At 42.7% G+C, this 25,271-nt stretch overlaps 1 protein-coding gene across 1 annotated transcript in view; it reads right to left on the bottom strand.

Moving 5' to 3' along the window:
• Positions 1 to 25,271, bottom strand: part of spag9a (sperm associated antigen 9a) — a gene marked incomplete in the record, with an annotated part of 52,215 nt that overhangs the window by 11,857 nt on the left and 15,087 nt on the right. Inside the window, 17 exon segments of the mRNA XM_055884241.1 lie at positions 341 to 463; positions 834 to 926; positions 1,026 to 1,155; positions 2,232 to 2,408; positions 3,778 to 3,834; positions 5,251 to 5,381; positions 5,602 to 5,653; positions 5,894 to 6,046; positions 7,470 to 7,527; positions 8,703 to 8,714; positions 9,531 to 9,664; positions 9,819 to 9,912; positions 10,075 to 10,213; positions 11,871 to 11,960; positions 13,927 to 14,077; positions 19,941 to 20,035; positions 20,619 to 20,689. Of these exon segments, the coding sequence (XP_055740216.1) occupies positions 341 to 463; positions 834 to 926; positions 1,026 to 1,155; positions 2,232 to 2,408; positions 3,778 to 3,834; positions 5,251 to 5,381; positions 5,602 to 5,653; positions 5,894 to 6,046; positions 7,470 to 7,527; positions 8,703 to 8,714; positions 9,531 to 9,664; positions 9,819 to 9,912; positions 10,075 to 10,213; positions 11,871 to 11,960; positions 13,927 to 14,077; positions 19,941 to 20,035; positions 20,619 to 20,689 (1,760 nt within the window).

Here is a 25,271-nt window from a genome sequence, read left to right as displayed (position 1 = left end):
CAATGTTGACTTGACTGAGCCCTGTCATGATGGCTTGAGGCCAGTGCTCGTAAATATGGGAGCTTTAACTTGTGTCTGTATGTATTACATCCAGTCTTCTTTCTCCAGTCATTTACAGTACAAGCTCTCAAAAACAGTAATAAGCTGTTTTAAACACACTTATATTGTATAAAGTTCCAGCATACAGTACTTTTGTTGACTGATATACAAGCTCTCTAAAACAGTCAGAAGTTTCCATATACTGTCCTGTGATCCTGATGAGACACCCCCCTTATGTCAAGGTGCTTAAGGTACGGGCACACCCCCCTTGGCCAACATGCTCAAAACACCTCCCCCTTACCTTGTTCTCTGTCTCTAAATGGTCCAGGCTGCTCACAGAGCCCTTCCTGCTCTGTCCTTCCAACATGGACCCTCCCTCTCTGATCGTCCCTCCTGACAGGTTCACACCCGCAGCACACCACAGCTGCAGACATATCAATCAATCAAACAACCTCAAATTTAGAGAAATTGCATTTAAAAAAGCTCAATACACCACAGGAGGTTAGTGGCACCTTAATTAGGGAGGACGTGCACGTGGTAATGGCTGGAGCGGAATGAGTGGAAAGGTATCAACAACATCAAACACAAAGTTTCCATGTGTTTGATGCCATTCCATTTGCTCCATTCCAGCCATTATTATGAGCTGTCCTCCCCTCAGCAGCCTCCATTGCAAAACATGTAATATACTTGTGTATCACAACTTGATATTCAAATGTTGCATTGTGCACAAAAGTAATGTATGTTTTCACAGATCAAAATGAAGTTAACTTAATCCCAGTGTGTGCTGTGCACACCTTCATAGAAGCATCTTTCTGGTCCAGGGGCCTCAGGTAGACTGGCACAGGTAGATTCTTCTCTTTGTTCTCTGTTGGGCCCCCGTTCACTACCTGAAAGGACACACAAGATGTCATATAAAAAAGAAAAACTTGGATATGGTTATTATTGCGAACTCTCTCCCTCTCTCTCTCCGTCCGCTCCTCTCCTACCTTAGATTTGCTGGGTAGACTCCATCCATGGGCCTGTACCTGTCCATCCTCCTTCTGCATGTGGGCTTTGACCTGTCTGTACTGGGCCCTTTTTTGCTCCCTACGGGACGGAGAGGCGCACGGGTCCATTCTGACAGGGAGGGAGACAAGACAAAAAGGGAATTTCATTACAAAAAATTACATTATGGGCTGGTTTGCTGAATCCTGGATTAGAGAGCACTGTCAAATGAGATTCTCCAATGAAAAGGCTTTGAGGTCCAGAAATATGCCCAATATGGGTCATGAGAAACAAGCCCTAGGAGTATATGAACGTTTGTGTAGCATGGTTATGAAGAGTTCTAAAATAGAACAGGTTATGAACAGTTCTAAAATAGAACAGGTCATGAAGAGTTCTAAAATAGAACAGGTTATGAAGAGTTTGAAAATAGAACAGGTTATGAACAGTTCTAAAATAGAACAGGTTATGAAGAGTTCTAAAATAGAACAGGTTATGAAGAGTTCTAAAATAGAACAGGTTATGAAGAGTTCTAAAATAGAACAGGTTATGAAGAGTTCTAAAATAGAACAGGTTATGAAGAGTTCTAAAATAGAACAGGTTATGAAGAGTTCTAAAATAGAACAGGTTATGAATAGTTCTAAAATAGAACAGGTCATGAAGAGTTCTAAAATAGAACAGGTTATGAAGAGTTCTAAAATAGAACAGGTTATGAATAGTTCTAAAATAGAACAGGTCATGAACAGTTCTAAAATAGAACAGGTCATGAACAGTTCTAAAATAGAACAGGTCATGAACAGTTCTAAAATAGAACAGGTTATGAATAGTTCTAAAATAGAACAGGTCATGAACAGTTCTAAAATAGAACAGGTCATGAACAGTTCTAAAATAGAACAGGTCATGAACAGTTCTAAAATAGAACAGGTTATGAACAGTTCTAAAATAGAACAGGTTATGAACAGTTCTAAAATAGAACAGGTTATGAACAGTTCTAAAATAGAACAGGTCATGAACAGTTCTAAAATAGAACAGGTTATGAACAGTTCTAGCCATCATAAGTAGTTGACCCACATATCCATGATTCTATTATAAGTGCTGTGTAATACATGGAGTGAATGAGCATGGCTCATCATGGCAGAGGTCAAGAGAGGAATAAGGAGAGCTACAACAGTACTAACACATGACAGAATGAGTGCTGTGTCACTACTCACTCCTCGTTGAGGAAGTCGAAGGCCTTGGACTTCTCGGTGGGGAACTGGGAGAAGGTGCTGCTCCTCTTCTTCATTCCCCCTCCTGCAGGGGGCATGTACTTCACCTCCCTCCCATGGGACTCCGCCTTCTTCATCACTGCCGTGCTGGTGGAGGAGGGGCTAAAGAGACGGCTGAAACTGTGGGGGGGAGAGAGAAACAATAGATATGCGAAGGTGGGGGGGGGGGGGGGGGTTGGTATAGGGAGGAGCAAGGCCGGGGTCAACCACCAACCAACAGTAAACAGTCACCCACCACCACCACCATCACCTCAAGTATAGTGAAGTGAAGCATGCTGGGGATTTGGGAACGTTGATTAACAGAGCCAAAGCCCACCCATCACAATACCACTCGTGGCCCCTTAACTGAACGGGAGTCATACATATTAATATATAGTATTATAAGCCTACATACAGTACACTAGTACTGTACATTAGGACACCTACACCTGTGTATTTCTGTGTTTGTATATACGTTTTGGCATATGTTATCTGAATGTTGATAGCAGATAGTAATCTGATAGTGTGGGACAGATGGTAATCAAGCAGATAGATTTCAATAGACTGCATAACATGTGTTTACAATGAGCTCCACAGCACAGTAAGAGGAAAGAGCCCCATGTTAAGACAGTCACAGTAAAACTCACAGGGATGAAGGAGGACACCTCTGTCAGTTGATCAAAAGAAGCATGCAATTATATTTTTCATTGTTTTCTTCATATGTCTACACATCATACTGTAATGGACAGTAGATCTTACAAGAGTGCGCATTAATAAAGAGTTGGACATATTTAAATCTCTGCATTACAGCAGGTTATAGGCCTATTGCAGAATTAAGCACTTGTCCATAAATTGTCCTCTAAACAAATACAACTTCTGAGAGGACATGAAGGAGATACAATCAGCTGACATAGACCTCTCGGCAGTCTTTAAGCAGACTAGCGGGACAACATAAGGCAAAATAGGCAGGCGGGGGGGAGGGCAAGAGAATCACATGGGACTGATTTGTTTGTGGATTGGATGGAAAACATGAAGTAGTACACATCCAGGATATGTCTATTGTTCAGGGGACTGTAGCAGACCTGGGTTCAAATACTATTTCAAATCGTTCAAATACTTTGAGCGTTTGCTTTAGCCTGCATGGACTGCCAGGTGGGCGGGATATGCGCAGTTGGGAATTTTCTATTGGTTCCGTTGCAATAGGCAAGCTAAATCAAGCAAAGCTAAAGTATTTGAAGGGATTTGAAATAGTATTTAAACCCATGGCTAGACTGTAGTTACTGTACCAAGGGGCAAGAGAGGGATGGCTATGACTTTTAAAACATTTACCTAAGACTGAACATTTAATAGCACATCCAAAAAGAAAGAAAACAGGGATGGAATTTCCAGAATGTTAGCATATGATATCATGATGATAGTGTTGAATACATCATATCAGAAATGTATATAATTCCTATGAGTTATTTCGTACAGGTAGTCATTGAAGGAAAGATTATTTGAGACTGCTTACAATTGCCAGATGCTGGATTTCTTCTTCTCAGTAAGGGAAGGGTTTTCTCTGGAGGCTCTGGTAAGACAACACAACATGACATCCTGTTAAAGGGACAGTTCAGCAGAATTACTTACGACATTGGTTAGTTTAACAAAACCAAAGTGTTGATTGCAGTCACTCCTTGTTCATAAAATGCCTTCTAAGTAAAGAGATATTTAGATAACTATGTAATTTCTCTGAACTATCCCTTCAACTCATTCATTTAAATTGGTAGAGCAAGGATAGAGCAGAAGGATGATTTCAGTGAAGTCTCAGAGTGGAGCTTAAAGAGTGTATATGAAAGCGGTTGTCTAGAAGGAAACCCTTCACTAGGCAACATAGTATTATGTTTCATTCTATTTATTAACATTTGATCTCCAAAAGTTTGGTGTTCTGAAACAATGGACTTTGACGTCTCTCTGGGAACCAGTTACAAAGCAACTGCAGCATATTACTATAGCAGAGGCCAAGGAAACAACTGGGGAAAGGATGAATATGTTGTATCCATAGTCCTTTGCCTATTCCTTCATATTAGGTATCTGATTCTACAATATATATATATATATATAATATATATATATATACATATATATAATATATATATATATATATATATATATATATATATATAGAGAGAGAGAGAGAGAGATATTGAGCCTCTCTCTCTCGTTAGCTAGCTGGATATGGCTATCCAACACTGGAACTCTTCCATGTCAAGGTAAGCTTTTGGTTTAATAAATGTATTGCCACGGGGCTCTCCAGTGTAACTGCTGAACTGCTTACTGACTGTACACCGTACTGCATGATTGTAGCAGGTTTACTAACACATCAGTTCTTGTAGATATGTTGACTATGACATTAGCTAACATGGTGAAAACAATGTAGGCTTGGTGTAGTGGTTAGCGATCATTAGCACCTGGTCACAGACAGCTGTTGTGTTGTGCAATGACGTCCACACGCGAAGGGAAAGGGTGAGAAGAGGAGAGAGCGTGGATATGAGAAGGAATCATACAACAAACAAAGTGATTATGCTGTTTGTATGTGGCTTCTATGAAAGTGAACTGTGTTTGCGGGTGATCAGGGGTGAATTCATTCTACCGATTCTGTTGAAAAAATAAATCTTAAACGAAAGCAGGCGGAAAAAAATGGCGAATGTGAATGACATTTATCCAACATGCTGTAATAGAAATAAGGCCATTCTCATTAAAAATTGTCCTCCCTGATCTTAAATGGCACCGACCGCCACTGACTCAAGTGTATGGCAGTGGCCTAGTTTCAAGTCTAGCATTCAGATTAAGAGGAAGGTCCTGGTTAGTGGAAAATGTGGAGATAAAATTGACCAAATTGTTTAATTGGCCATATTGTTTAAAAATAGATGGTTAGCTGAGGGATTGCATTGTATACGGGCTCTATTCGATTCCCTTCAATCCTACTCTCTCCTGTCCTCCTCACCTGATCATCTCTGTCCACCTAACAGCCTCCTGTAATTCCATCAGTCTCTCCTTGTACTGGTTCCTCTCCATGAGGACTCTAGCCATCTCTACCCTGGTGAACCTCTTCCTCTGGGCTGTAGGAACGTCACTCTGGAACACCAGAGAGAGAGGGTGTTTTTTATTGGTCGGACATACAACGCACCAATCACAGTAACAAGCTGAATTTTAAGGAAGGTACATTTTGCAGCAATATGATAAAAATATACATTTAACAGTGATTACAATATAGAAAGGGGCACCACTAAAGGACATGAAGAGGTACAGTCACATTATACAGGACAATGTTATACATATGGTAAGAGGCACTCACATCCTCTTCCTCGTTTGGCTTCCCTTTCACCTCCTCCATCTCCACACGCACTCTGGAACAACAGAAGAATTGGTTCAATCAGGTTCATCAACAATATGCTATGCCATGTGTTCATGTTGACAGTTTACTCTTGGTGATTTCCCTAAAAACAGTCTTATAATTGGGTGGCCATATGAATATGGTGTGTTGCTGTTGTCCAATCAAATCAAATCTGATTTGTCACATGCGCCGAATTCAACATGATCAGTTGTGTGTAGTGTGTTATCGTGTGTTGTTGTTGTTATTGACCCACTTCTTGAGCTCCTCCTCCAGCTCTCTGTTCTTCTCCTCCAGGTTTTTCCTGGTCTGTGTCACGGCGTCTAGTTCCCCCTGCAACACTTCCTTCTCACACGACAGCTCATCCACCCGCGCTATCAGGTCATTCTTCACCACATTCAGAGCGTTCCTACAGGAAACAAGGGGGGAAAGGAATGAATGTGACACCTTACAACACTGCATGCAAGATGTTTGTGTTATGTTGTGCTTCCAGTATATCGTCCAGTATAGTGGGATCTACAAAGCTATCTAAATATGGAATTGACTTTAGACCAGTTTAAAAGACTAATAACATTTTAATAACTTTGGGAGGTATACATTGAACAAAAATATAAATGCAACATGTAAAGTGTTAGTCCCATGTTTCATGAGCTGAAATAAAAGATCCCAGAAACAAAAAGCTTCTTTCTCTCAAATGTTGTGCTGAAATTTGTTTACATCCCTGTTAGTGAGCATTTCTCCTTTGCCAAGATTATCCATCCACCTGACAGATGTGGCATTTCAATAAGCTGATTACACTGCATGATCATTACACAGGTCCACCTTGTGGTGGGGACAATAAAAGTCCACTCTAAAATGTCATATTTTGTCACACAACACAATAACACAGATGTCTCAAATTGAGGGAGCGTGCAATTGCCACGCTGACTGCAGGAATGTCCACCTGATCCGTTGCCAGAGTATTTCATGTTCATTTCTCTACCATAAGCCACCTCCAACGTCATTTTAGAGAATTTTGCAGTACAGCCAACTGGCCTCACAACCGCAGACCATGTGTATGTGATCGGGGGGGCGAGCGGTTTGTTGATGTCAACGTTGTGAACAGAGTGCTCCATGGTGGCGGTGGGGTTATGGTATGGGCAGATAACGTGATGAGATATTGAGGCCCATTGTCGTGCCGTTCATCCGCCGCCATCACCTCATGTTTCAGCATGATAATACACGGCCCCATGTCACAAGGATCTGTACGCAATTCCTGGAAGCTGAAAATGTTCCAGTTCTTCTATGGTCTGCATACTCACCAGACATGTCACCCATTGAGCATGTTTACAATTGGCTCATTCATCCCCCTCCTCTCCCCTGTAACTATTCCCCAGGTCGTTGCTGCAAATGAGAACGTGTTCTCAGTCAACTTACCTGGTAAAATAACGGTAAAATAAAATAAAAATAAAAAATGTTTGGGATGCTCTAGATCGATGTGTAGGACAGCGTGTTCCAGTTCCTGCCAATATCCAGAAACTTCGCACAACCATTGAAGAGTGGGACAACATTCCACAGGCCACAATCAACAGCCTGATCAGCTTTATGTGAAGGAGATGTGTCATACTGACAGGTTTTCTGATCCATGCCCCTACCTTTTTTTAAGGTATCTGTGACCAACTGATGCATATTTGTATTCCCAGTCATGTGAAATCCATAGATTAGGACCTAATGAATTTATGGAACTCTGTAACTCAAATCCTTGAAATTGTTGCATGTTGCGTTTATATTTTTGTTCAGTATAAACGTCAAATAAATCTAAAACTATACCACTCTCAGTGTGTTTTTCTTACTTTGTCTCCATTAGTTGTGTGTTCTCCGTGATCAGGTTCTCAACCTCACGACCCATACCTGTAAATAAGGAGCAACACCAGCCAGGGGAGAAATTACCTAGTTTTCTGCTTTGTGTTCATACAACTGGAGTTTATAGAACAGCATGTATAGAAGGCCTGGATTTATCCAAAATAAATAAATATTTATGGAGGTGCGTTTACTTCAATGGATGAACACAGTCACATTGACTGACTTAAATATTCATATATATATAATAAAGAATCAGTCCATTCAGGGTGTTAAATATCTCATAGTGAGATATTTCTAAGAAATACAAAACAGGGACAACCCCAACAGCCACCACACAGAACATGTTACATGTCGCAACAGAGTAGGATGGAGCGAGCGGGTGAGGTCTTACCAAGCAAGCTAAGATCTGAGAAAACCATGCAATCCAAGTCAGGCAAGAAAAGGAGAGAGAGGTGGAGAGAGTGAGACATGAGGTATGTATGAGGAACCCAACGGAGGAATGAGAGCTAGGGTACTCCTGACAGGCTAGTGGGGAAAGGAATGAGTTACAGTTCTAGGGTAGAGAGACAGTTGGGAAAGCTAGAGAAGCTATAAAAACAAACACACAAACAAACTATTTAAGCTGTAAAGTAAAAAATGTGTTATTAAAGCTGTACGATGAGTTATTCTTCATGCTTATGGTGCATGTTAGACAGAAATCAGTATAACCAAAGCAGTTATATGAAGAACAAAAATTTTCCAAATGCATTTAGCCCTTCTAACAGCTTTCATATGTCCGGTTTCATCTTGTGATCAACTTTTGTTGCCACTGTAATGCTAGCGAGGAGCTGCGGGGGTCAAATTTAGGTCAAGGCAGTAGTAGTAGAGCTATGAGCTGTAGATATGAGGTGGTGAGAGGCCGAATGTAGAGCAGGCCAAATGTAGAGTAGGGATGGGCAACTGGTCCTGAAAGGCCACAGTGTATACGGGCAGGCTTTTGTTCCAGCCCAGCATTAAAACACACCAGATTCACAAAGCCTAATAAACTAGCCATGGTTTTCCAATATAGAACATGTTTCCTTTAATTAAGTCAGGTGTGTTAGGGTGGAGCAAAATCCTGCACACACAACTGCAGATACCCATCCCTGGAATAGAGTTTTACTCTGAGGGCATAGAGAGAGGTATCGGAGGAGAAATAACAAAGGAGAAGGAGCAAAGGAGAGGTTTGAGGTCATAATACACACCAGAGTACTCCACTGGGGTTAGGGACAAAAGCCAGAGGAGAGGACACAACGAGGAGATAGAGAGGCGGGTTAGACACTGATGGAGCTAACAGCAGAGAATGACTTTTAACTGATACAAGCAGAACTTCTAAATCCAGTTTAGCTTTGTATTTACCTAACAGCAACGGTTATTTCACTTCAGTGCAACATCCAGTGTGTATTAGTGAGCTGAATGTAGTAAAATAGTGTCAGTTTATTGTCTAACTCAGTGGCCTGCTACTATAGTAATTCATGAGTTAGCATGCATTGAACACAGGAGCAGGAACAACGTAGGGAGGTCACCTGGGTAAACAACACACTCAGACACTCACAAGGGGTTAACACAAGTCATCCCAAAACTAGTTCAACTCCATCTGTCAAAAGACATTCCAAAACTAGTTTAACTTCATCTGTCAAGAGACATTCCAAAGATACACTTTTAAATGAATCCAGTGGTTGAACTTTGTAGTTGAGTGTCACACAGTTTGTACGTCCATTCTTTTTTTTTTAAATAGATAAATCTTCCCAAAAGTTGCTGTAATGCTGGGGGAATGAATACTGTTCCTTGAAGGTGTCAGGCTTTAGTTCTTACAGTATAGCTTATATAGAAACGGATCCTTGTGTTGTAATTCATTATCATAATGTTACTACAACATTACTCAAATGCTAATAGCAACAGATTGTTAAAGGTGTTATATTTCATTACCATAAAGTCACTACAGTGTTATAATAATGTTAGTACAATGCTAAACGCTACACATCCTTGGAAGTGTTTTGCTGCTATAGGAAAGGATTCCTTCCCTCGCTTACCCAGCAGGTCCGCCCCCTCGTCCACGTCTCCGATGACGTCCCCTATGCCTGCAGACGACAGCTCCGCAAACAGAGAGTCTGTGTTGCGGTCAAACGCCAGGTTCTCAATGCCAATGCCTCCTTTGGTCGGGGTGCTGCATAGTGGAGCGATTAGCAGAATAGCATTTAGCAGGTTGTACAGGAGTAATACCCAATGTATTTCAAGGTCTAAATTGTAGTCTCAATTTGTCAATGAAAGAGAGGATTTATCCCAAGTTGACGATATGGTGATGGTTTTGTAGGGGTTACCTGGATGCTTTGTATCCACTGAGGTCCATGTCCAGTTCAGGGGTGGACTCAATGATGTCATGCACATCTGAGCTATCCTCGTTCTCTGGCACACCTACAGGACACATATAATACAGACTAGAATCAAATCAAAGAGAACTTCATTATGTGCTATTAGATCATCAAGAATGGATACAAAGACAAATCTCTCTGTCATCTACCATTGTAATACTTGTCGTGAGGACTTAGTTGCAGTATCGTGAGTAACATTTCATACCCACTGATATTGACCTGTTCCCCAGTGCCGCCAGCAACTCCATGCTCTTACTGTTTCGCCCCTCCCCTTCCATGGCGACGTCCGAAGCCGTGGTGGACATGGGAGTGATCGACTTCGAGCCGAGGTCCGACAGTTCGTCCTGCAACCACAACCGATAGGGTCATCATAGAGATCATAGAGAGGTCAAGAGTCAAAGGTTAACCCTAACCCTGACCCATTAAGGGATAACATTTTCCTGAACTAGGGCCCGGAGTTTTTCCTGGTTAGGTCATATGCGGAGGAAAAACTCCTGTCTCTAGTGCTAGGTACAGTAGAGACAGAACAGGAACTAAGGAACACAGGGATGTCACCATGGTAACAGTTCAGAGAGGGGAGACACCACAACACCACAGCTCAGCCTGGCTTAAAGCTAACACACTGGAGCTGGGGACAAAACTAAACAAGCACTAGTTAAAGACATTGAGGATACAAGTAGTGCAGACAGAAACCCATCGCCTGTGACTCCCATCAACTTCCATAAAAAATGTATTCTATTATGAGTCAGTTAAGAACAAATTCTTATTTACAATGACGGCCTACCACGGCCAAACCCGGACAATGCTGGGCCAACTGTGTGCCGCCCATTGGGACTCCCAATCACAGATGGATGTAATTCGGCCTGGATTCAAACCAGGAGCTGTAGTGGCACCTCTTGCACTGAGATGCAGTGCCTTAGACCACTGCGTCACTCGGGAGTAAAGATCTTTCATTTTAATATATAACATTTCTTAAAGGTATTTCTTTGAAGTGATGACTTTTTCATTGGGAGAAGCTCTAAAAAACATAAATTGGTATCCATTATTCTGTACAATAGTCAACTATGAATTTGATGGTAGATTATTTATTTTCTGTAGTTTGAGCTCAGGACCAGGAATATGTTGACTGGGACAAGGAAGGGTGGAACAGTCAACAGCTAATACACACTCATTCACACTTCACATCAGATCACAGGGCTCACATGGACTTCACAAGAGGTCAGAGGTCAACACAGAACATAAACCAATCATGGGCCCAGTGGATAGTGCCATTCCTTCACTGAGAGACAACAACACAGAACACACACACAACTCAAAGGTCAGCTCATAACAGAAACAAACACAAGATTCACATGAATGACAACACAATAATAAGTGATCTAATCTCCAATGTTAAGTCTACATAGAGTACAATAAGATATACAACTACAGAGTGTAGTTCTACTGTGTAAAACTACAAAGAGTGATATAACTACGAAGACTGTTATTTAACTACGGAGAGTGGTGTGCATGCTAAAACTGTGAGATAACAACATACTGTGAGACAATTTGCTTCCAAGTTCACGTGAAAAAAATGAAACGGAGCTAGGACAGTGAAAGAAGTACAGCTACCATGCAGTTTGGCAAAATGAAACACGACAACATAGAAGCTGAATGGAACCACGCCTTCCCCACTCTACAGACCACTGACTGATCAAAACAGCTCATTTTAGGGGGGAAACTAAATGGAGGTGATCATTGACTGTTCCTTTAGCTCACTGAGGAGGATCTATCTAGGATTTGAAGGGAAATCTGACATGGTTGCATTGGGCTCAGGTGGTCTGTGAAGTGAGGGACTTTGAATAATGCGCAAAGAGATGCTGCTTGCTCTGAAAAAATGAAACAGCACACTGAAGACAACTACTAAAGCCCACACACACACACACAACATGGGGCTCTCCATGGCATGTACAAGCGGGTTGCAGTGACGGTTTTCCTATCCACCACCACAGAGACAACTACCTTGCAGTCGTCTGGGAGTGAATTCCCCCAAGAGATCTGCAGCGTACTGTAACCATCCCTTTTCTTTGGGGGGTCGTCTGCATCCAACTGCTTGGGAAGAGAGTTACAATGAAGAAGCACATTTCTACAGAAGCACTGAGGCAACACAGACTGCCAAGCGTGCGTGTGTGTGTGAGTGTGTGTGAGTGTCGGTCTACATTGCTCACAGCTGGTGATGGCTGGCTGAAAGTCAAGGTTATTAGATTCAACATGTCGGAGGTTTTGAGGTGACCAACTAGCCCAGTGGCTACCATCTCACCACAGCTGACTGAAGCCTATGAAGTCCAGTCACTGAACCATACAGAAGAACCCTACTTACATAGTCAGAGTATTATTGTGTCAATGAAGTTTAGAGTTTGAGTTACTCACATACTGACTCTTGGGGTTGAATGCTTATGAGGTCACCCGTATTTATGGAGAACTCAAAAACCGAATTCCAAATTCGAACACACTCGAATTCCAAACTAAATCTGAAAATACATATGTTCACATCTCTCATTGGTGGCTGCAATCTCCCTTTTCTAGGTTATTCTGTATGGGTAAGAGACAGGTTATTGCAATGAATGATTCCGATACTATTCTAAAGGTCCAGGCATCAGAAGCAGTGGTAATCTGGTTGAAATGGCACGCAGCATTTGGTTCATGACTGAGACATATGTTTGCTGTTTGAATTGACAGCTGGACGAGAGAGCAGTGCTCAATCAATAGTAGTGAGTGACCGATGGCATTTGTTAATGAACTCAGAGCAGTTCATCTGAAGAGAATACATGTCAGAAAACGATGGTCATGTCAACATGGGGTTTGCACATAACCCCCAACTGGTTCTAATGACATCATTTCAACCAGCTTTGAGCGCTGGGACTGAGTATTTTTAGCCTATATAAAGAAAACCAATACAGTCTATAAGAGATACCACTGTCACTACACTTACAGATCAACAATAGACGATTCCATAAAGAAAAAGCTATTTCTAGGTTGGCCATCCCATAAAATGTTATGTAGTAGAACATTTTGACAATCAATACAACTACTCATTTACAAAGAGTCAAAACATCCAATCACGTGCCGGCCTGCGCTCTTTCTCCCCCAGTGATTGGGTGCCTGCCAGCAGCCTTTATCCCAGAATGTACCACGTCACAGACCATCTACCCCTCGTCCCGGAGACCATGCCACACTTCTGAAGGAAGCGGAGCAGCAGCCGAAATAACGCAGGCACCTTTAGGGTATTTTACCATCACTGAAGAGAAAAACAGATATGTACACAGACTCCATCCAGTAATATTCAAAGTGGTGATGCTTATTCCTACCGCTTATGTAAAGGAACTGCAAAGCCCCGTTCAGGACGGTACAATAACACACTGTAAGTCTTTGTGACTGTGGGTCTGTGGGCAGTGTGACGGCATTTGGTTTACTACTGAGAATCTCATCCAGTGCCAGAGAGCGATGATGTCATGATGTTACCATCTGACAGACATCTAACAGCATGAGGACAAATTACTAAATAAGGAGCATTCTATCCTGCTAAGTTATGCATATTCATGAAGTTGGCCCTCTGAAACATGTCCTGAGGAGGGGGGGGGGCGGTTGTATGAATACACAGAAGCCCCTGTCAGATCCGTCTAGAAGACATCACAGAGGGGTGCCGACTCTCTCCCCTCAGAGCCCTCTCTAAAGGCCTCTTCATTAGGCATGCTAAGCGTGCCTAGTCCAAAGCCCTGTGCTCTAAGCACATGAGACGGAGGAAACAATAGGAGGCAGCCACTTCAGACTATTGAGGTGCACTCTTGCTTTCTCACATTGTGCGTGATTAGTCCAAAGCCCCCCTTCCTGCAGAAAGAGCCATTTCAAATGTATTTCAACAGGGCCCTATAGCCTCACCCAGGCAGAAATAAACAGACTCAGGTTTATTCAAATATATCTGATCATTAAAATAGACAGTTTCATTGCCCCCATTTTTTTCTAGGCTGTGCCAATCACATGTCTGTGTATCTGTTATCGAGCCGTCCCCATTTCCCACCTTGAGGCTGGCATTGGAGCGCGGATGTTCCAGGTCGTTGAATCTCCAGGCCTCTGCGCCCGGCGTCTCAGACCTGGCCTGGAGGTCAGGGGTCAGAACTGACCCCCCTCCTGACATGGGGAAGACACCCAGAGACATGGGACGCTCTTTCCTAGAGAGACAGAAGAGGAAGAGGGTCAGTCAGATTATACAGTGTGAGGGACATGTTTAGCATGACTGGCTACACTAACTACACTATAAATATATCTGGCCATTCGTATTGACAACGTTTAAAAAACATTCTGATGAGCTAGTTAAAAAGCTAAGACTTAAAGTGGGCTTATTTTTTAGAAACAGATCTTGCCTCTCCCTAAACAGTAGGAAGCAGATTGTACAGTCAACTTTACTGCCAGTTGTTGACTATGGTGACACCATTTACCAGAATGCAGCAGCCAATAAAGGAAACACCAACATAAAGTGTCTTAATAGGGTGTTGGGCCACAATGAGCCAGAACAGCTTCACTGCACCTTGACATTGAGTCTACAAGTGTCTGGAACTCTATTGGAAGGATGTGACACCATTCTACCACAAGAAATTCTTGTTGATGGTGGTGGAAAATGCTGTCTCAGGCACCGCTTCAGAATCTCCCATAAGCAGTGGTGGAAAAAGTACTCAATTCTCATACTTGAGGAAAAGTAAAAACACCTTAATTGAAAACCACTCAAGTAAAAGTCACCCAGTAAAATATTACTTGAGTAAAAGACAAAGTATTTGGTTTTAAATATACTTGAGTATCAAAAGTAAATGTAGTTGCTAAAATATACTGTAGTATCAAAAGTAAAAGTACAAATAATAATAAAAAATCCATATATTAGGCAAATCAGACAGCACAATTTTCTTGTTTTATAAATTCACGGATAGCCAGTCACACTCCAACACTCTGACATCATTACAAACAAAGCATGTGTGAGTCCGCCAGATCAGAGGCAGTAGGGATGACCAGGGATGTTCTCCTGATAAGTGTGCGAATTGGACCATTTTCTGTCCTGCTAAGCATTCAACATGTAACGAGTACTTTTGAGTGTCAGGAAAAATGTATGGAGTAAAAAGGACATAGTATTCTTTAGGAATGTAGTGAAGTAAAAGTACATCACCGGGGCCAAGCTTCCTGCCATCCAGGATCTCTATACCAGGCAGTGTCAGAGGAAGGCCATAAAAATTGTCAAAGACTCCAGCCACCCTAGTCATAGACTGTTCTCTCTGCTACCGCACAGCAAGCAGTACCGGAGTTCCAAGTCTAGGTCCAAGAGGCTTCTAAACAGCTTCTACCCCCCAAGCCATAAGACTCCTGAACAGCTATTCAAATGGGTACCCAGACTTTTTGCATTGCCCCCCCCCCCCCCCCCCATCTACTCTGCTGCTACTCTCTGTTGTTATCTATGCATAGTCACTTTAATAACTCTACCTACATGTACATACTACCTTAATTACCTCGACACCAGTGCCCCCGCACATTGACTATGTACCGGTACCCCCTGTATATAGCCCCCACATTGACTCTGTTCCCGGTACCCCCTGTATATAGCCTCCACATTGACTCTGTACCAGTACCCCCTGTATATAGCCTCCACATTGACTCTGTTCCCGGTACCCCCTGTATATAGCCTCCACATTGGCCCTGTTCCCGGTACCCCCTGTATATAGCCTCCACATTGACTCTGTACCGGTACCCCCTGTATATAGCCTCCACATTGACTCTGTACCGTTACCCCCTGTATTTAGCCTCCACATTGACTCTGTACCGTTACCCCCTGTATATAGTCTCCACATTGACTCTGTACCGTTACCCCCTGTGTATAGCCTCCACATTGACTCTGTACCGGTACCCCCTGTATATAGCCTCCACATTGACTCTGTACCGTTACCCCCTGTATTTAGCCTCCACATTGACTCTGTACCGTTACCCCCTGTATATAGTCTCCACATTGACTCTGTACCGTTACCCCCTGTGTATAGCCTCCACATTGACTCTGTACCGTTACCCCCTGTATATAGCCTCCACATTGACTCTGTACCGGTACCCCCTGTATATAGCCTCCACATTGACTCTGTACCGTTACCCCCTGTATATAGCCCCCACATTGACTCTGTTCCCGGTACCCCCTGTATATAGCCTCCACATTGACTCTGTACCGTTACCCCCTGTATATAGCCTCCACATTGACTCTGTACCGGTACCCCCTGTATATAGCCTCCACATTGACTCTGTACCGGTACCCCCTGTATATAGCCTCCACATTGACTCTGTACCGTTACCCCCTGTATATAGCCTCCACATTGACTCTGTACCGGTACCCCCTGTATATAGCCTCCACATTGACTCTGTACCGGTACCCCCTGTATATAGCCTCCACATTGACTCTGTACCGTTACCCCCTGTATATAGCCTCCACATTGACTCTGTACCGTTACCCCCTGTATATAGCCTCCACATTGACTCTGTACCGGTACCCCCTGTATATAGCCTCCACATTGACTCTGTACCGGTACCCCCTGTATATAGCCTCCACATTGACTCTGTACCGTTACCCCCTGTATATAGCCTCCACATTGACTCTGTACCGGTACCCCCTGTGTATAGCCTCCACATTGACTCTGTACCGGTACCCCCTGTATATAGCCTCCACATTGACTCTGTACCGTTACCCCCTGTATATAGCCTCCACATTGACTCTGTACCGGTACCCCCTGTATATAGCCTCCACATTGACTCTGTACCAGTACCCCCTGTATATAGCCTCCACATTGACTCTGTACCGTTACCCCCTGTATATAGCCTCCACATTGACTCTGTACCGGTACCCCCTGTATATAGCCTCCACATTGACTCTGTACCGGTACCCCCTGTATATAGCCTCCACATTGACTCTGTACCGTTACCCCCTGTATATAGCCTCCACATTGACTCTGTACCGGTACCCCCTGTATATAGCCTCCACATTGACTCTGTACCGGTACCCCCTGTATATAGCCTCCACATTGACTCTGTACCGGTACCCCCTGTATATAGCCTCCACATTGACTCTGTACCGGTACCCCCTGTATATAGCCTCCACATTGACTCTGTACCGTTACCCCCGTATATAGCCTCCACATTGACTCTGTACCGGTACCCCCTGTATATAGCCTCCACATTGACTCTGTACCGTTACCCCCTGTATATAGCCTCCACATTGACTCTGTACCGGTACCCCCTGTATATAGCCTCCACATTGACTCGGTACCGGTACCCCCTGTATATAGCCCCGCTATTGTTATTTACTGCTGCTCTTACCTCTTACCTTTTGGGGGGGTATTTTATTAAAACTGCATTGTTGGTTAAAACTTCTCTGATCTACGGATCCCGCATACGGGTTTGAATTCGACAACATACGGTGATCGCCACAAATAGTCATTTTAAACATTCCTGAAAATACAAGTGTCTCACATGCTTCAAAAGCCTAGAATCTTGCTAATCCAACTGCGTTGTCAGATTTAAAAAAGGATTTACTGCGAAAGAATACGATGCGATTATCTGAGCACAGAGCCCCATACCAAACTACTTTTTCAACCAGCACTGGCGTAACAGAATCACAGATTGCAATGAAATAAATAATTTACCTTTGAAGATCTTGCTCTGTTTGCAATCCCAAGGCTCATTGTTACACAATGAATGGTCTTTGGTTCGGTTAAATCCATTTTTATAGCCTAACACTAAACATTTTTTGAACGCTTATCTCGTTGAATTTCGTGTCATTACATTTTTGACGAAACATTCGATGTAAATACACAGACTAAACCTGACTTTATCCAGTCATGTTTGGTTTCCTTGCAATCAACTGTTTGTTTGTAACACAACCAAACTTGATGGGTCATTTCGCGGGATGTATTGACCCGGAAAAAACGATTGGAGGACAAGTAACGACCTCATTGTGCACCAATTATATGACCGCTGTTTCGTTGATTGACTGTATTTTAACCCAATGACCACTGATCGTCTTGAAATCTATCTGGGTAGATAGCCAATGAGCAGAGGTAAACGGTAATATCTAATGTTTGTGTTTTGGAAGACCAACCCATGTAGTAAACTCCGGCGTAAAGACGTCATTCGCCATTGAAGTTTCATACTGGAAGTAGCCAAACTCATTACGCACAGCACTGTTTCGGTAACAAGCATCTTCAGATGTTTATATATCAAAAATCATGGCGAATAAGTCAGGGAAAGCTAAATCTAAGACTAGATATACGAATGTAGACAAAATTATAGAGGAAATTGATCGTGAAAGTGAAACATATGCTTTTGGAAGACGACTCAGTTAGCGACCATGACTCAAATGGAAGCATATTTTTTGAACGGAGAGGACATTGTTTTGGACTGGTAAGTTCTTCTCATGCTAATGCCGTTGTTTGAAATTAATAATATAAAATATTATTTGTGATTGTTTTTACATTTTATTTGCAATATATAAAAATGTAATGAAATATGTAAAGTACACATTGGCTATGCTTCCTCAACTCAGTCTACATATTATGGATTAGAGGGAGCATGGTCGAGATGCGTGTGTCTGCCGCCAACGTGTCCATCCCCAACGTGTGTCCATCCCCCTCTGAAGCTGGTTCATCCAGCTGGACCCCTGCTGTCTCTGGTTCCACACCTCCCGGGCCATCTAGAGGTAAACTTCTCATATTTACTCTTGAGGGCTATATAAATTGATTTGATAGAGGACCGAGGGTCTTCCAAATATTGAAAGTGTGTAAATAGTTACCCATGTTATTTTGTAAATATATATATTTTTTCCCCCATTTTTCCCCCCATTTTTTTTCTCTCCATTTTTTGGGGGGGGGTGTTAGAATACCATTTTGGTATTTTGTATATAGTTATTTGTTTCAAAATGTATACCTTCACCAATTTGGCCACTTGGGTACATTTGGGCTACTTGTGTGGGACACCTGGGTGACTTCATGATAAATGTCATGTAGCACACTCATTTTGGAAGTTATCATTCTGAAACTTTGCACAAGTACTGTTGCCCTCTTAGGTTTTTCACTGAAATTGTCCCCATATTCATATCTGAATGTTTGTTTTATCTTGTTCATTTTAAAGATGATGATACAACAATTAAAAAGAAAAAACGTATGGTTTTTTCATTGTATTATCTAAACCAGATCTATTCTGTTATATTCTCATACATCCAATTCACATTTACACAAACTTCAGAGTGTTTTCTTTCAAATGGTACCAATAATATGCATATCCTTGCTCCTGGGCCTGAGCTAGAGGCAGTTAGATTTGGGTATGTCTTCAGGCGGAAATTGAAAGAAGGAGGGGGGTAGTTATAAGAGGTTTTAGGGGCTTGTAAGAAAGCATTTCACTGTTAGGTCTACACCTGTTGTATTCTGCACATGTGACTAATTTGATTTGATAAGTTCTCAAAAATATTAATAGTAAAGTACAGATACCAAAAATATGACTTCATTAGTACTTTAATGTATTTTTATTTAAGTTATTTTTCATGCTCATCAACTCTGTCTCCCGAGTGGCACAGCAGTCTAAGGAACTGCATCTCTGTGCAATAAGTATCACTACAGTCCCTGGTTTGAATCCAGGCTGTATCACATCAGGCCGTGATTGGGTGTCCCATATGGCAGTGCACAATTGGCCCAGTGTTGCCCGGAGTAGGCCGTCATTGTAAATAACAATTTGTTCTTAACTGACTTGCCTTGTTAAATAAAGGTTACATTTTTTTTAAAGTTAAATAATCAAACCACTCATCCCCTGTGGATGGGGTCATTTTCATCCTATGGGGGCATAGCCATGGTAGCCAAAATAATGGCCTGCCCAGAATATTTATTTATGCATGATGGGATGTTAATTTCTTAATTATCTCAGGAAACAGACCAATGTGGAAGTACCTGTTTTCAATAGACTTTGTACCCTCATTTAATCAAGTGTTTCCATTATTTTGGCAGTTACCTGTATAACACCAAGACTTACCTGACTCTGCCCACCGTTCCAGAGTCTGAAGTCTCTACTACACTCATATGGTGGAGCTTGATCCTCTCTACATGCTCCATGTAGTTATGGATCATCTGTAATGGACAGAACAGAGAGGTTAGTTCTACATGTTCTGTGTTGTTATGGATCATCTGTAACGGACAGAACAGACTGGTTAGTTCTACATGTTCTGTGTTGTTATGGATCATCTGTAATGGACAGAACAGACTGGTTAGTTCTACATGCTCCATGTAGTTATGGATCATCTGTAATGGACGGAACAGACAGGTTAGTTCTACATGCTCTGTGTTGTTATGGATCATCTGTAATGGACAGAACAGAGAGGTTAGTTCTACATGCTCCATGTAGTTATGGATCATCTGTATTGGACAGAACAGACTGGTTAGTTCTACATGCTCTGTGTTGTTGTGGATCATCTGTATTGGACAGAACAGAGAGGTTAGTTCTACATGCTCTGTGTTGTTGTGGATCATCTGTATTGGACAGAACAGACTGGTTAGTTCTACATGCTCTGTGTTGTTGTGGATCATCTGTATTGGACAGAACAGAGAGGTTAGTTTTACTTTTGGTACTTGAAATCTTATTATTAGGAAAACAGTACAGATAGGAAGAGCTCCCTCTTTTCTCCCTTTTCTCTCTCTCTCTCTCTCTCTTTACCTCTGTGTGTCTTTGATGGAGTGAGTTGAACTCCTTCTTCAGCTCAGACTCTCGCTCTTCCATCCTGCCGACTGAAAGAGAAGAGAAGAAAGAACATAAGTCAGACAGTCAGTCAGATTATCAATTTGTCTGACAGACAGACAGTCAGTCAGATTATCAATTTGTCTGACAGACAGACAGTCAGTCAGATTATCAGTTTGTCAGACAGACAGACAGTCAGTCAGATTATCAGCTTGTCAGACAGTCAGTCAGTCAGATGATCAGTTTGTCAGACTGTCAGTCAGTCAGATGATCAGTTTGTCAGACGGTCAGTCAGTCAGATGATCAGTTTGTCAGACAGTCAGTCAATCAGATGATCAGTTTGTCAGACAGACAGTCTATCAGATGATCAGTTTGTCAAACAGACAGTCAGTCAGATGATCAGTTTGTCAGACAGACAGTCAGTCAGATGATCAGTTTGTCAGACAGACAGACAGTCAATCAGATGATCAGCTTGTCAGACAGTCTATCAGATGATCTGTTTGTCAAACAGACAGTCAATCAGATGATCAGTTTGTCAGACAGTCAGTCAGATGATCAGTTTGTCAGACAGACAGTCTATCAGATGATCAGTTTGTCAAACAGACAGTCAATCAGATGATCAGTTTGTCAGACAGACAGTTAGCTGATTAGTTTGTCAGACAGACAGTCAGTCAGATGATCAGTTTGTCAGACAGTCAGTCAATCAGATGATCAGTTTGTCAGACAGACAGTCTATCAGATGATCAGTTTGTCAAGAAGAAAGTCTATCAGATGATCAGTTTGTCAAACAGACAGTCAGATGATTAGTTTGTCAGACAGTCAGTCAATCAGATGATCAGTTTGTCAGACAGTCAGTCAATCAGATGATCAGTTTGTCAGACAGACAGTCAATCAGATGATCAGTTTGTCAGACAGACAGTCAATCAGATGATCAGTTTGTCAGACAGACAGTCAGATGATTAGTTTGTCAGACAGTCAGTCAATCAGATGATCAGTTTGTCAGACAGTCAGTCAATCAGATGATCAGTTTGTCAAACAGACAGTCAATCAGATGATCAGTTTGTCAGACAGTCAGTCTATCAGATGATCAGTTTGTCAAACAGACAGTCAGATGATTAGTTTGTCAGACAGTCAGTCAATCAGATGATCGGTTTGTCAGACAGTCAGTCAATCAGATGATCAGTTTGTCAAACAGACAGTCTATCAGATGATCAGTTTGTCAGACAGTCAGTCTATCAGATGATCAGTTTGTCAAACAGACAGTCAGATGATCAGTTTGTCAGACAGTCAGTCAATCAGATGATCAGTTTGTCAAACAGACAGTCTATCAGATGATCAGTTTGTCAAACAGACAGTCAGATGATCAGTTTGTCAAACAGACAGTCTATCAGATGATCAGTTTGTCAAACAGACAGTCAGATGATTAGTTTGTCAGACAGTCAGTCAATCAGATGATCAGTTTGTCAGACAGACAGTCTATCAGATGATCAGTTTGTCAAACAGACAGTCAGATGATCAGTTTGTCAAACAGACAGTCTATCAGATGATCAGTTTGTCAGACAGACAGTCAGATGATTAGTGTGTCAGACAGACAGTCAGATGATTAGTGTGTCAGACAGACAGTCAGATGATTAGTGTGTCAGACAGACAGTCAGTCAGTCTGACTGACATCATCAGTCTTATCCAACGCCAGTCTAGTCAGCTGTTAAATGAGTAGCTGTTTTATAAGGAAACACACAGACACAGAGGCTAACCAATGGGAATCATCAGTAACACCATATTGTGACAAAAGGTAAAGCTTCAACGACCACACAAATAGAACTGCTCTTATTTGAACTGCCCACATTTCAACATCAATTGAAAGCAGCCCAAGACGGAAAGATGTGGGACTAACTGTACTCTACTCCCTGTAATGACAATGATCTGCCACTAGGTGTCCTCGCTTCAACAGTAATAAGCCATCAGACACTAGACTGATGTGTGACGCCAATGGGGCGGGGAACTCACAGCACTGAGAGGAGGTAATCTCTCTCAAATGATTTTAAATAGGCCCGATTTAAGAGGTGACAAAAAAAACTAATCCTCCCATTAGTCTGTCTGGTTTAGCCTAAACCTGGCATTGAGCAGCACAACAGCCGGAGCACAGCACAGGGATACTATCAATTACACTGACATTAACACTCTTCAAATGCTGCTGGGACACTGGGGTAATGTTTGAATTGAAAATACTGCTGTGATGTTATGGTAATGTTTGAATTGAAAATGCTAGAGGGATTCTGTGTTTGTTTCTGATGTGAAAGGAAAATAAGGGCGGGGCAACTTCATGTGATGAATTGATATGTGCTGTTGATGTATACTGATCAAACAGAGCATCTCCACTCTGTGTCTAGATCAAACAGAGCATCTCCACTCTGTGACTAGATGAAACAGAGCATCTCCACTCTGTGTCTAGATGAAACAGAGCATCTCCACTCTGTGTCTAGATGAAACAGAGCATCTCAACTCTGTGTCTAGATGAAACAGAGCATCTCCACTCTGTGTCTAGATGAAACAGAGCATCTCCACTCTGTGTCTAGATGAAACAGAGCATCTCCACTCTGTGTCTAGATGAAACAGAGCATCTCCACTCTGTGTCTAGATGAAACAGAGCATCTCCACTCTGTGTCTAGATGAAACAGAGCATCTCCACTCTGTGTCTAGATGAAACAGAGCATCTCCACTCTGTGTCTAGATCAAACAGAGCATCTCCACTCTGTGTCTAGATGAAACAGAGCATCTCCACTCTGTGTCTAGATCAAACAGAGCATCTCCGCTCTGTGTCTAGATGAAACAGAGCATCTCCACTCTGTGTCTAGATCAAACAGAGCATCTCCACTCTGTGTCTAGATCAAACAGAGCATCTCCACTCTGTGTCTAGATCAAACAGAGCATCTCCACTCTGTGTCTAGATGAAACAGAGCATCTCCACTCTGTGTCTAGATGAAACAGAGCATCTCCACTCTGTGTCTAGATGAAACAAAGCATCTCCACTCTGTGTCTAGATTAAACAGAGCATCTCCACTCTGTGTCTAGATCAAACAGAGCATCTCCACTCTGTGTCTAGATCAAACAGAGCATCTCCACTCTGTGTCTAGATGAAACAGAGCATCTCCACTCTGTGTCTAGATCAAACAGAGCATCTCCACTCTGTGTCTAGATGAAACAGAGCATCTCCACTCTGTGTCTAGATGAAACAAAGCATCTCCACTCTGTGTCTAGATCAAACAGAGCATCTCCACTCTGTGTCTAGATCAAACAGAGCATCTCCACTCTGTGTCTAGATGAAACAGAGCATCTCCACTCTGTGTCTAGATCAAACAGAGCATCTCCACTGTGTCTAGATCAAACAGAGCATCTCCACTCTGTGTCTAGATCAAACAGAGCATCTCCACTCTGTGTCTAGATCAAACAGAGCATCTCCACTCTGTGTCTAGATGAAACAGAGTTGAAGCGGCTATGAGGTTTTCGTGGTGATGTTCTGGTACAGGGATAACCCTAGAATAATCTGTAAAGTCAGATAATTGTGTACTGGGAGAATGATATAACATGGGAACATGGCACCACTACAACAAGGTCAACAGTACCATTTCCATGATGTAGCCTACTGGCACTAGGAACGCATGTCACACAAGGCTGTGGTGGTGGGCCATTTATGATGATGTCATGGGACTGGCAGTGCAGTCCAGTAGTGGGTGCAGCGTGTCGTTATTCAATGGTCTTCATTACAGTATGATCAGATCCTCTTTGGTGAATGAATTCCCTTTGACCAGCATGGCAGGGACCAATGAATTCATTCTATCTGACTGTAGATTACATGATAAGGGCCGCATCCCCATCTCCCTACTCCACATCACATAGAGGAGGACAGGTTGTCCTGACTCCGGATTCCGGATGACTCAGGCAGGCAGGCAGGCAGGCAGGTAGGCAGGCAGGTAGGCAGGTAGGTAGGTAGGTAGGTAGGTAGGTAGGTAGGTAGGTAGGTAGGTAGGTCGGTCGGTCGGTAGGTAGGTCTCCCTGTTTTAGGGCTAATTAGCCAGAGCCATATACTGTATGTGCTATACAACTGCACCCATATACCATGTATACTGTACATGTCTAGCCTGGTGCCTAACCGTCACCACATATGGATGGATTGATTCATCACGTTTTTTAAGAATCAGTGCAGTGTATTACATTAACATGCACATTGTGGTGGAAATACTTCCCAGCCATTCATACGAACCACAGTGACTGTGGCCAGCTATGGGAGGGGCCTTTCTCTCTGCCTGCCCTACAGGCATCCGCAGGACAGCTATGGGAGGGGCCTTTCTCTCTGCCTGCCCTACAGGCATCCGCAGGACAGCTATGGGAGGGGCCTTTCTCTCTGCCTGCCCTACAGGCATCCGCAGGACAGCTATGGGAGGGGCCTTTCTCTCTGCCTGCCCTACAGGCATCCGCAGGACAGCTATGGGAGGGGCCTTTCTCTCTGCCTGCCCTACAGGCATCCGCAGGACAGCTATGGGAGGGGCCTTTCTCTCTGCCTGCCCTACAGGCATCCGCAGGACAGCTATGCGGTCCTCCTCTGAGGAGTGGCGAGAGTGGGTATGATGTAGA

This window comes from Salvelinus fontinalis, chromosome 2, assembly GCF_029448725.1.
Source record: "Salvelinus fontinalis isolate EN_2023a chromosome 2, ASM2944872v1, whole genome shotgun sequence".
Classification (NCBI taxonomy): domain Eukaryota; kingdom Metazoa; phylum Chordata; class Actinopteri; order Salmoniformes; family Salmonidae; genus Salvelinus; species Salvelinus fontinalis.
Note: the sequence above shows the minus strand (reverse complement) of the source record. Positions and strands in the feature narration are given on the sequence as shown.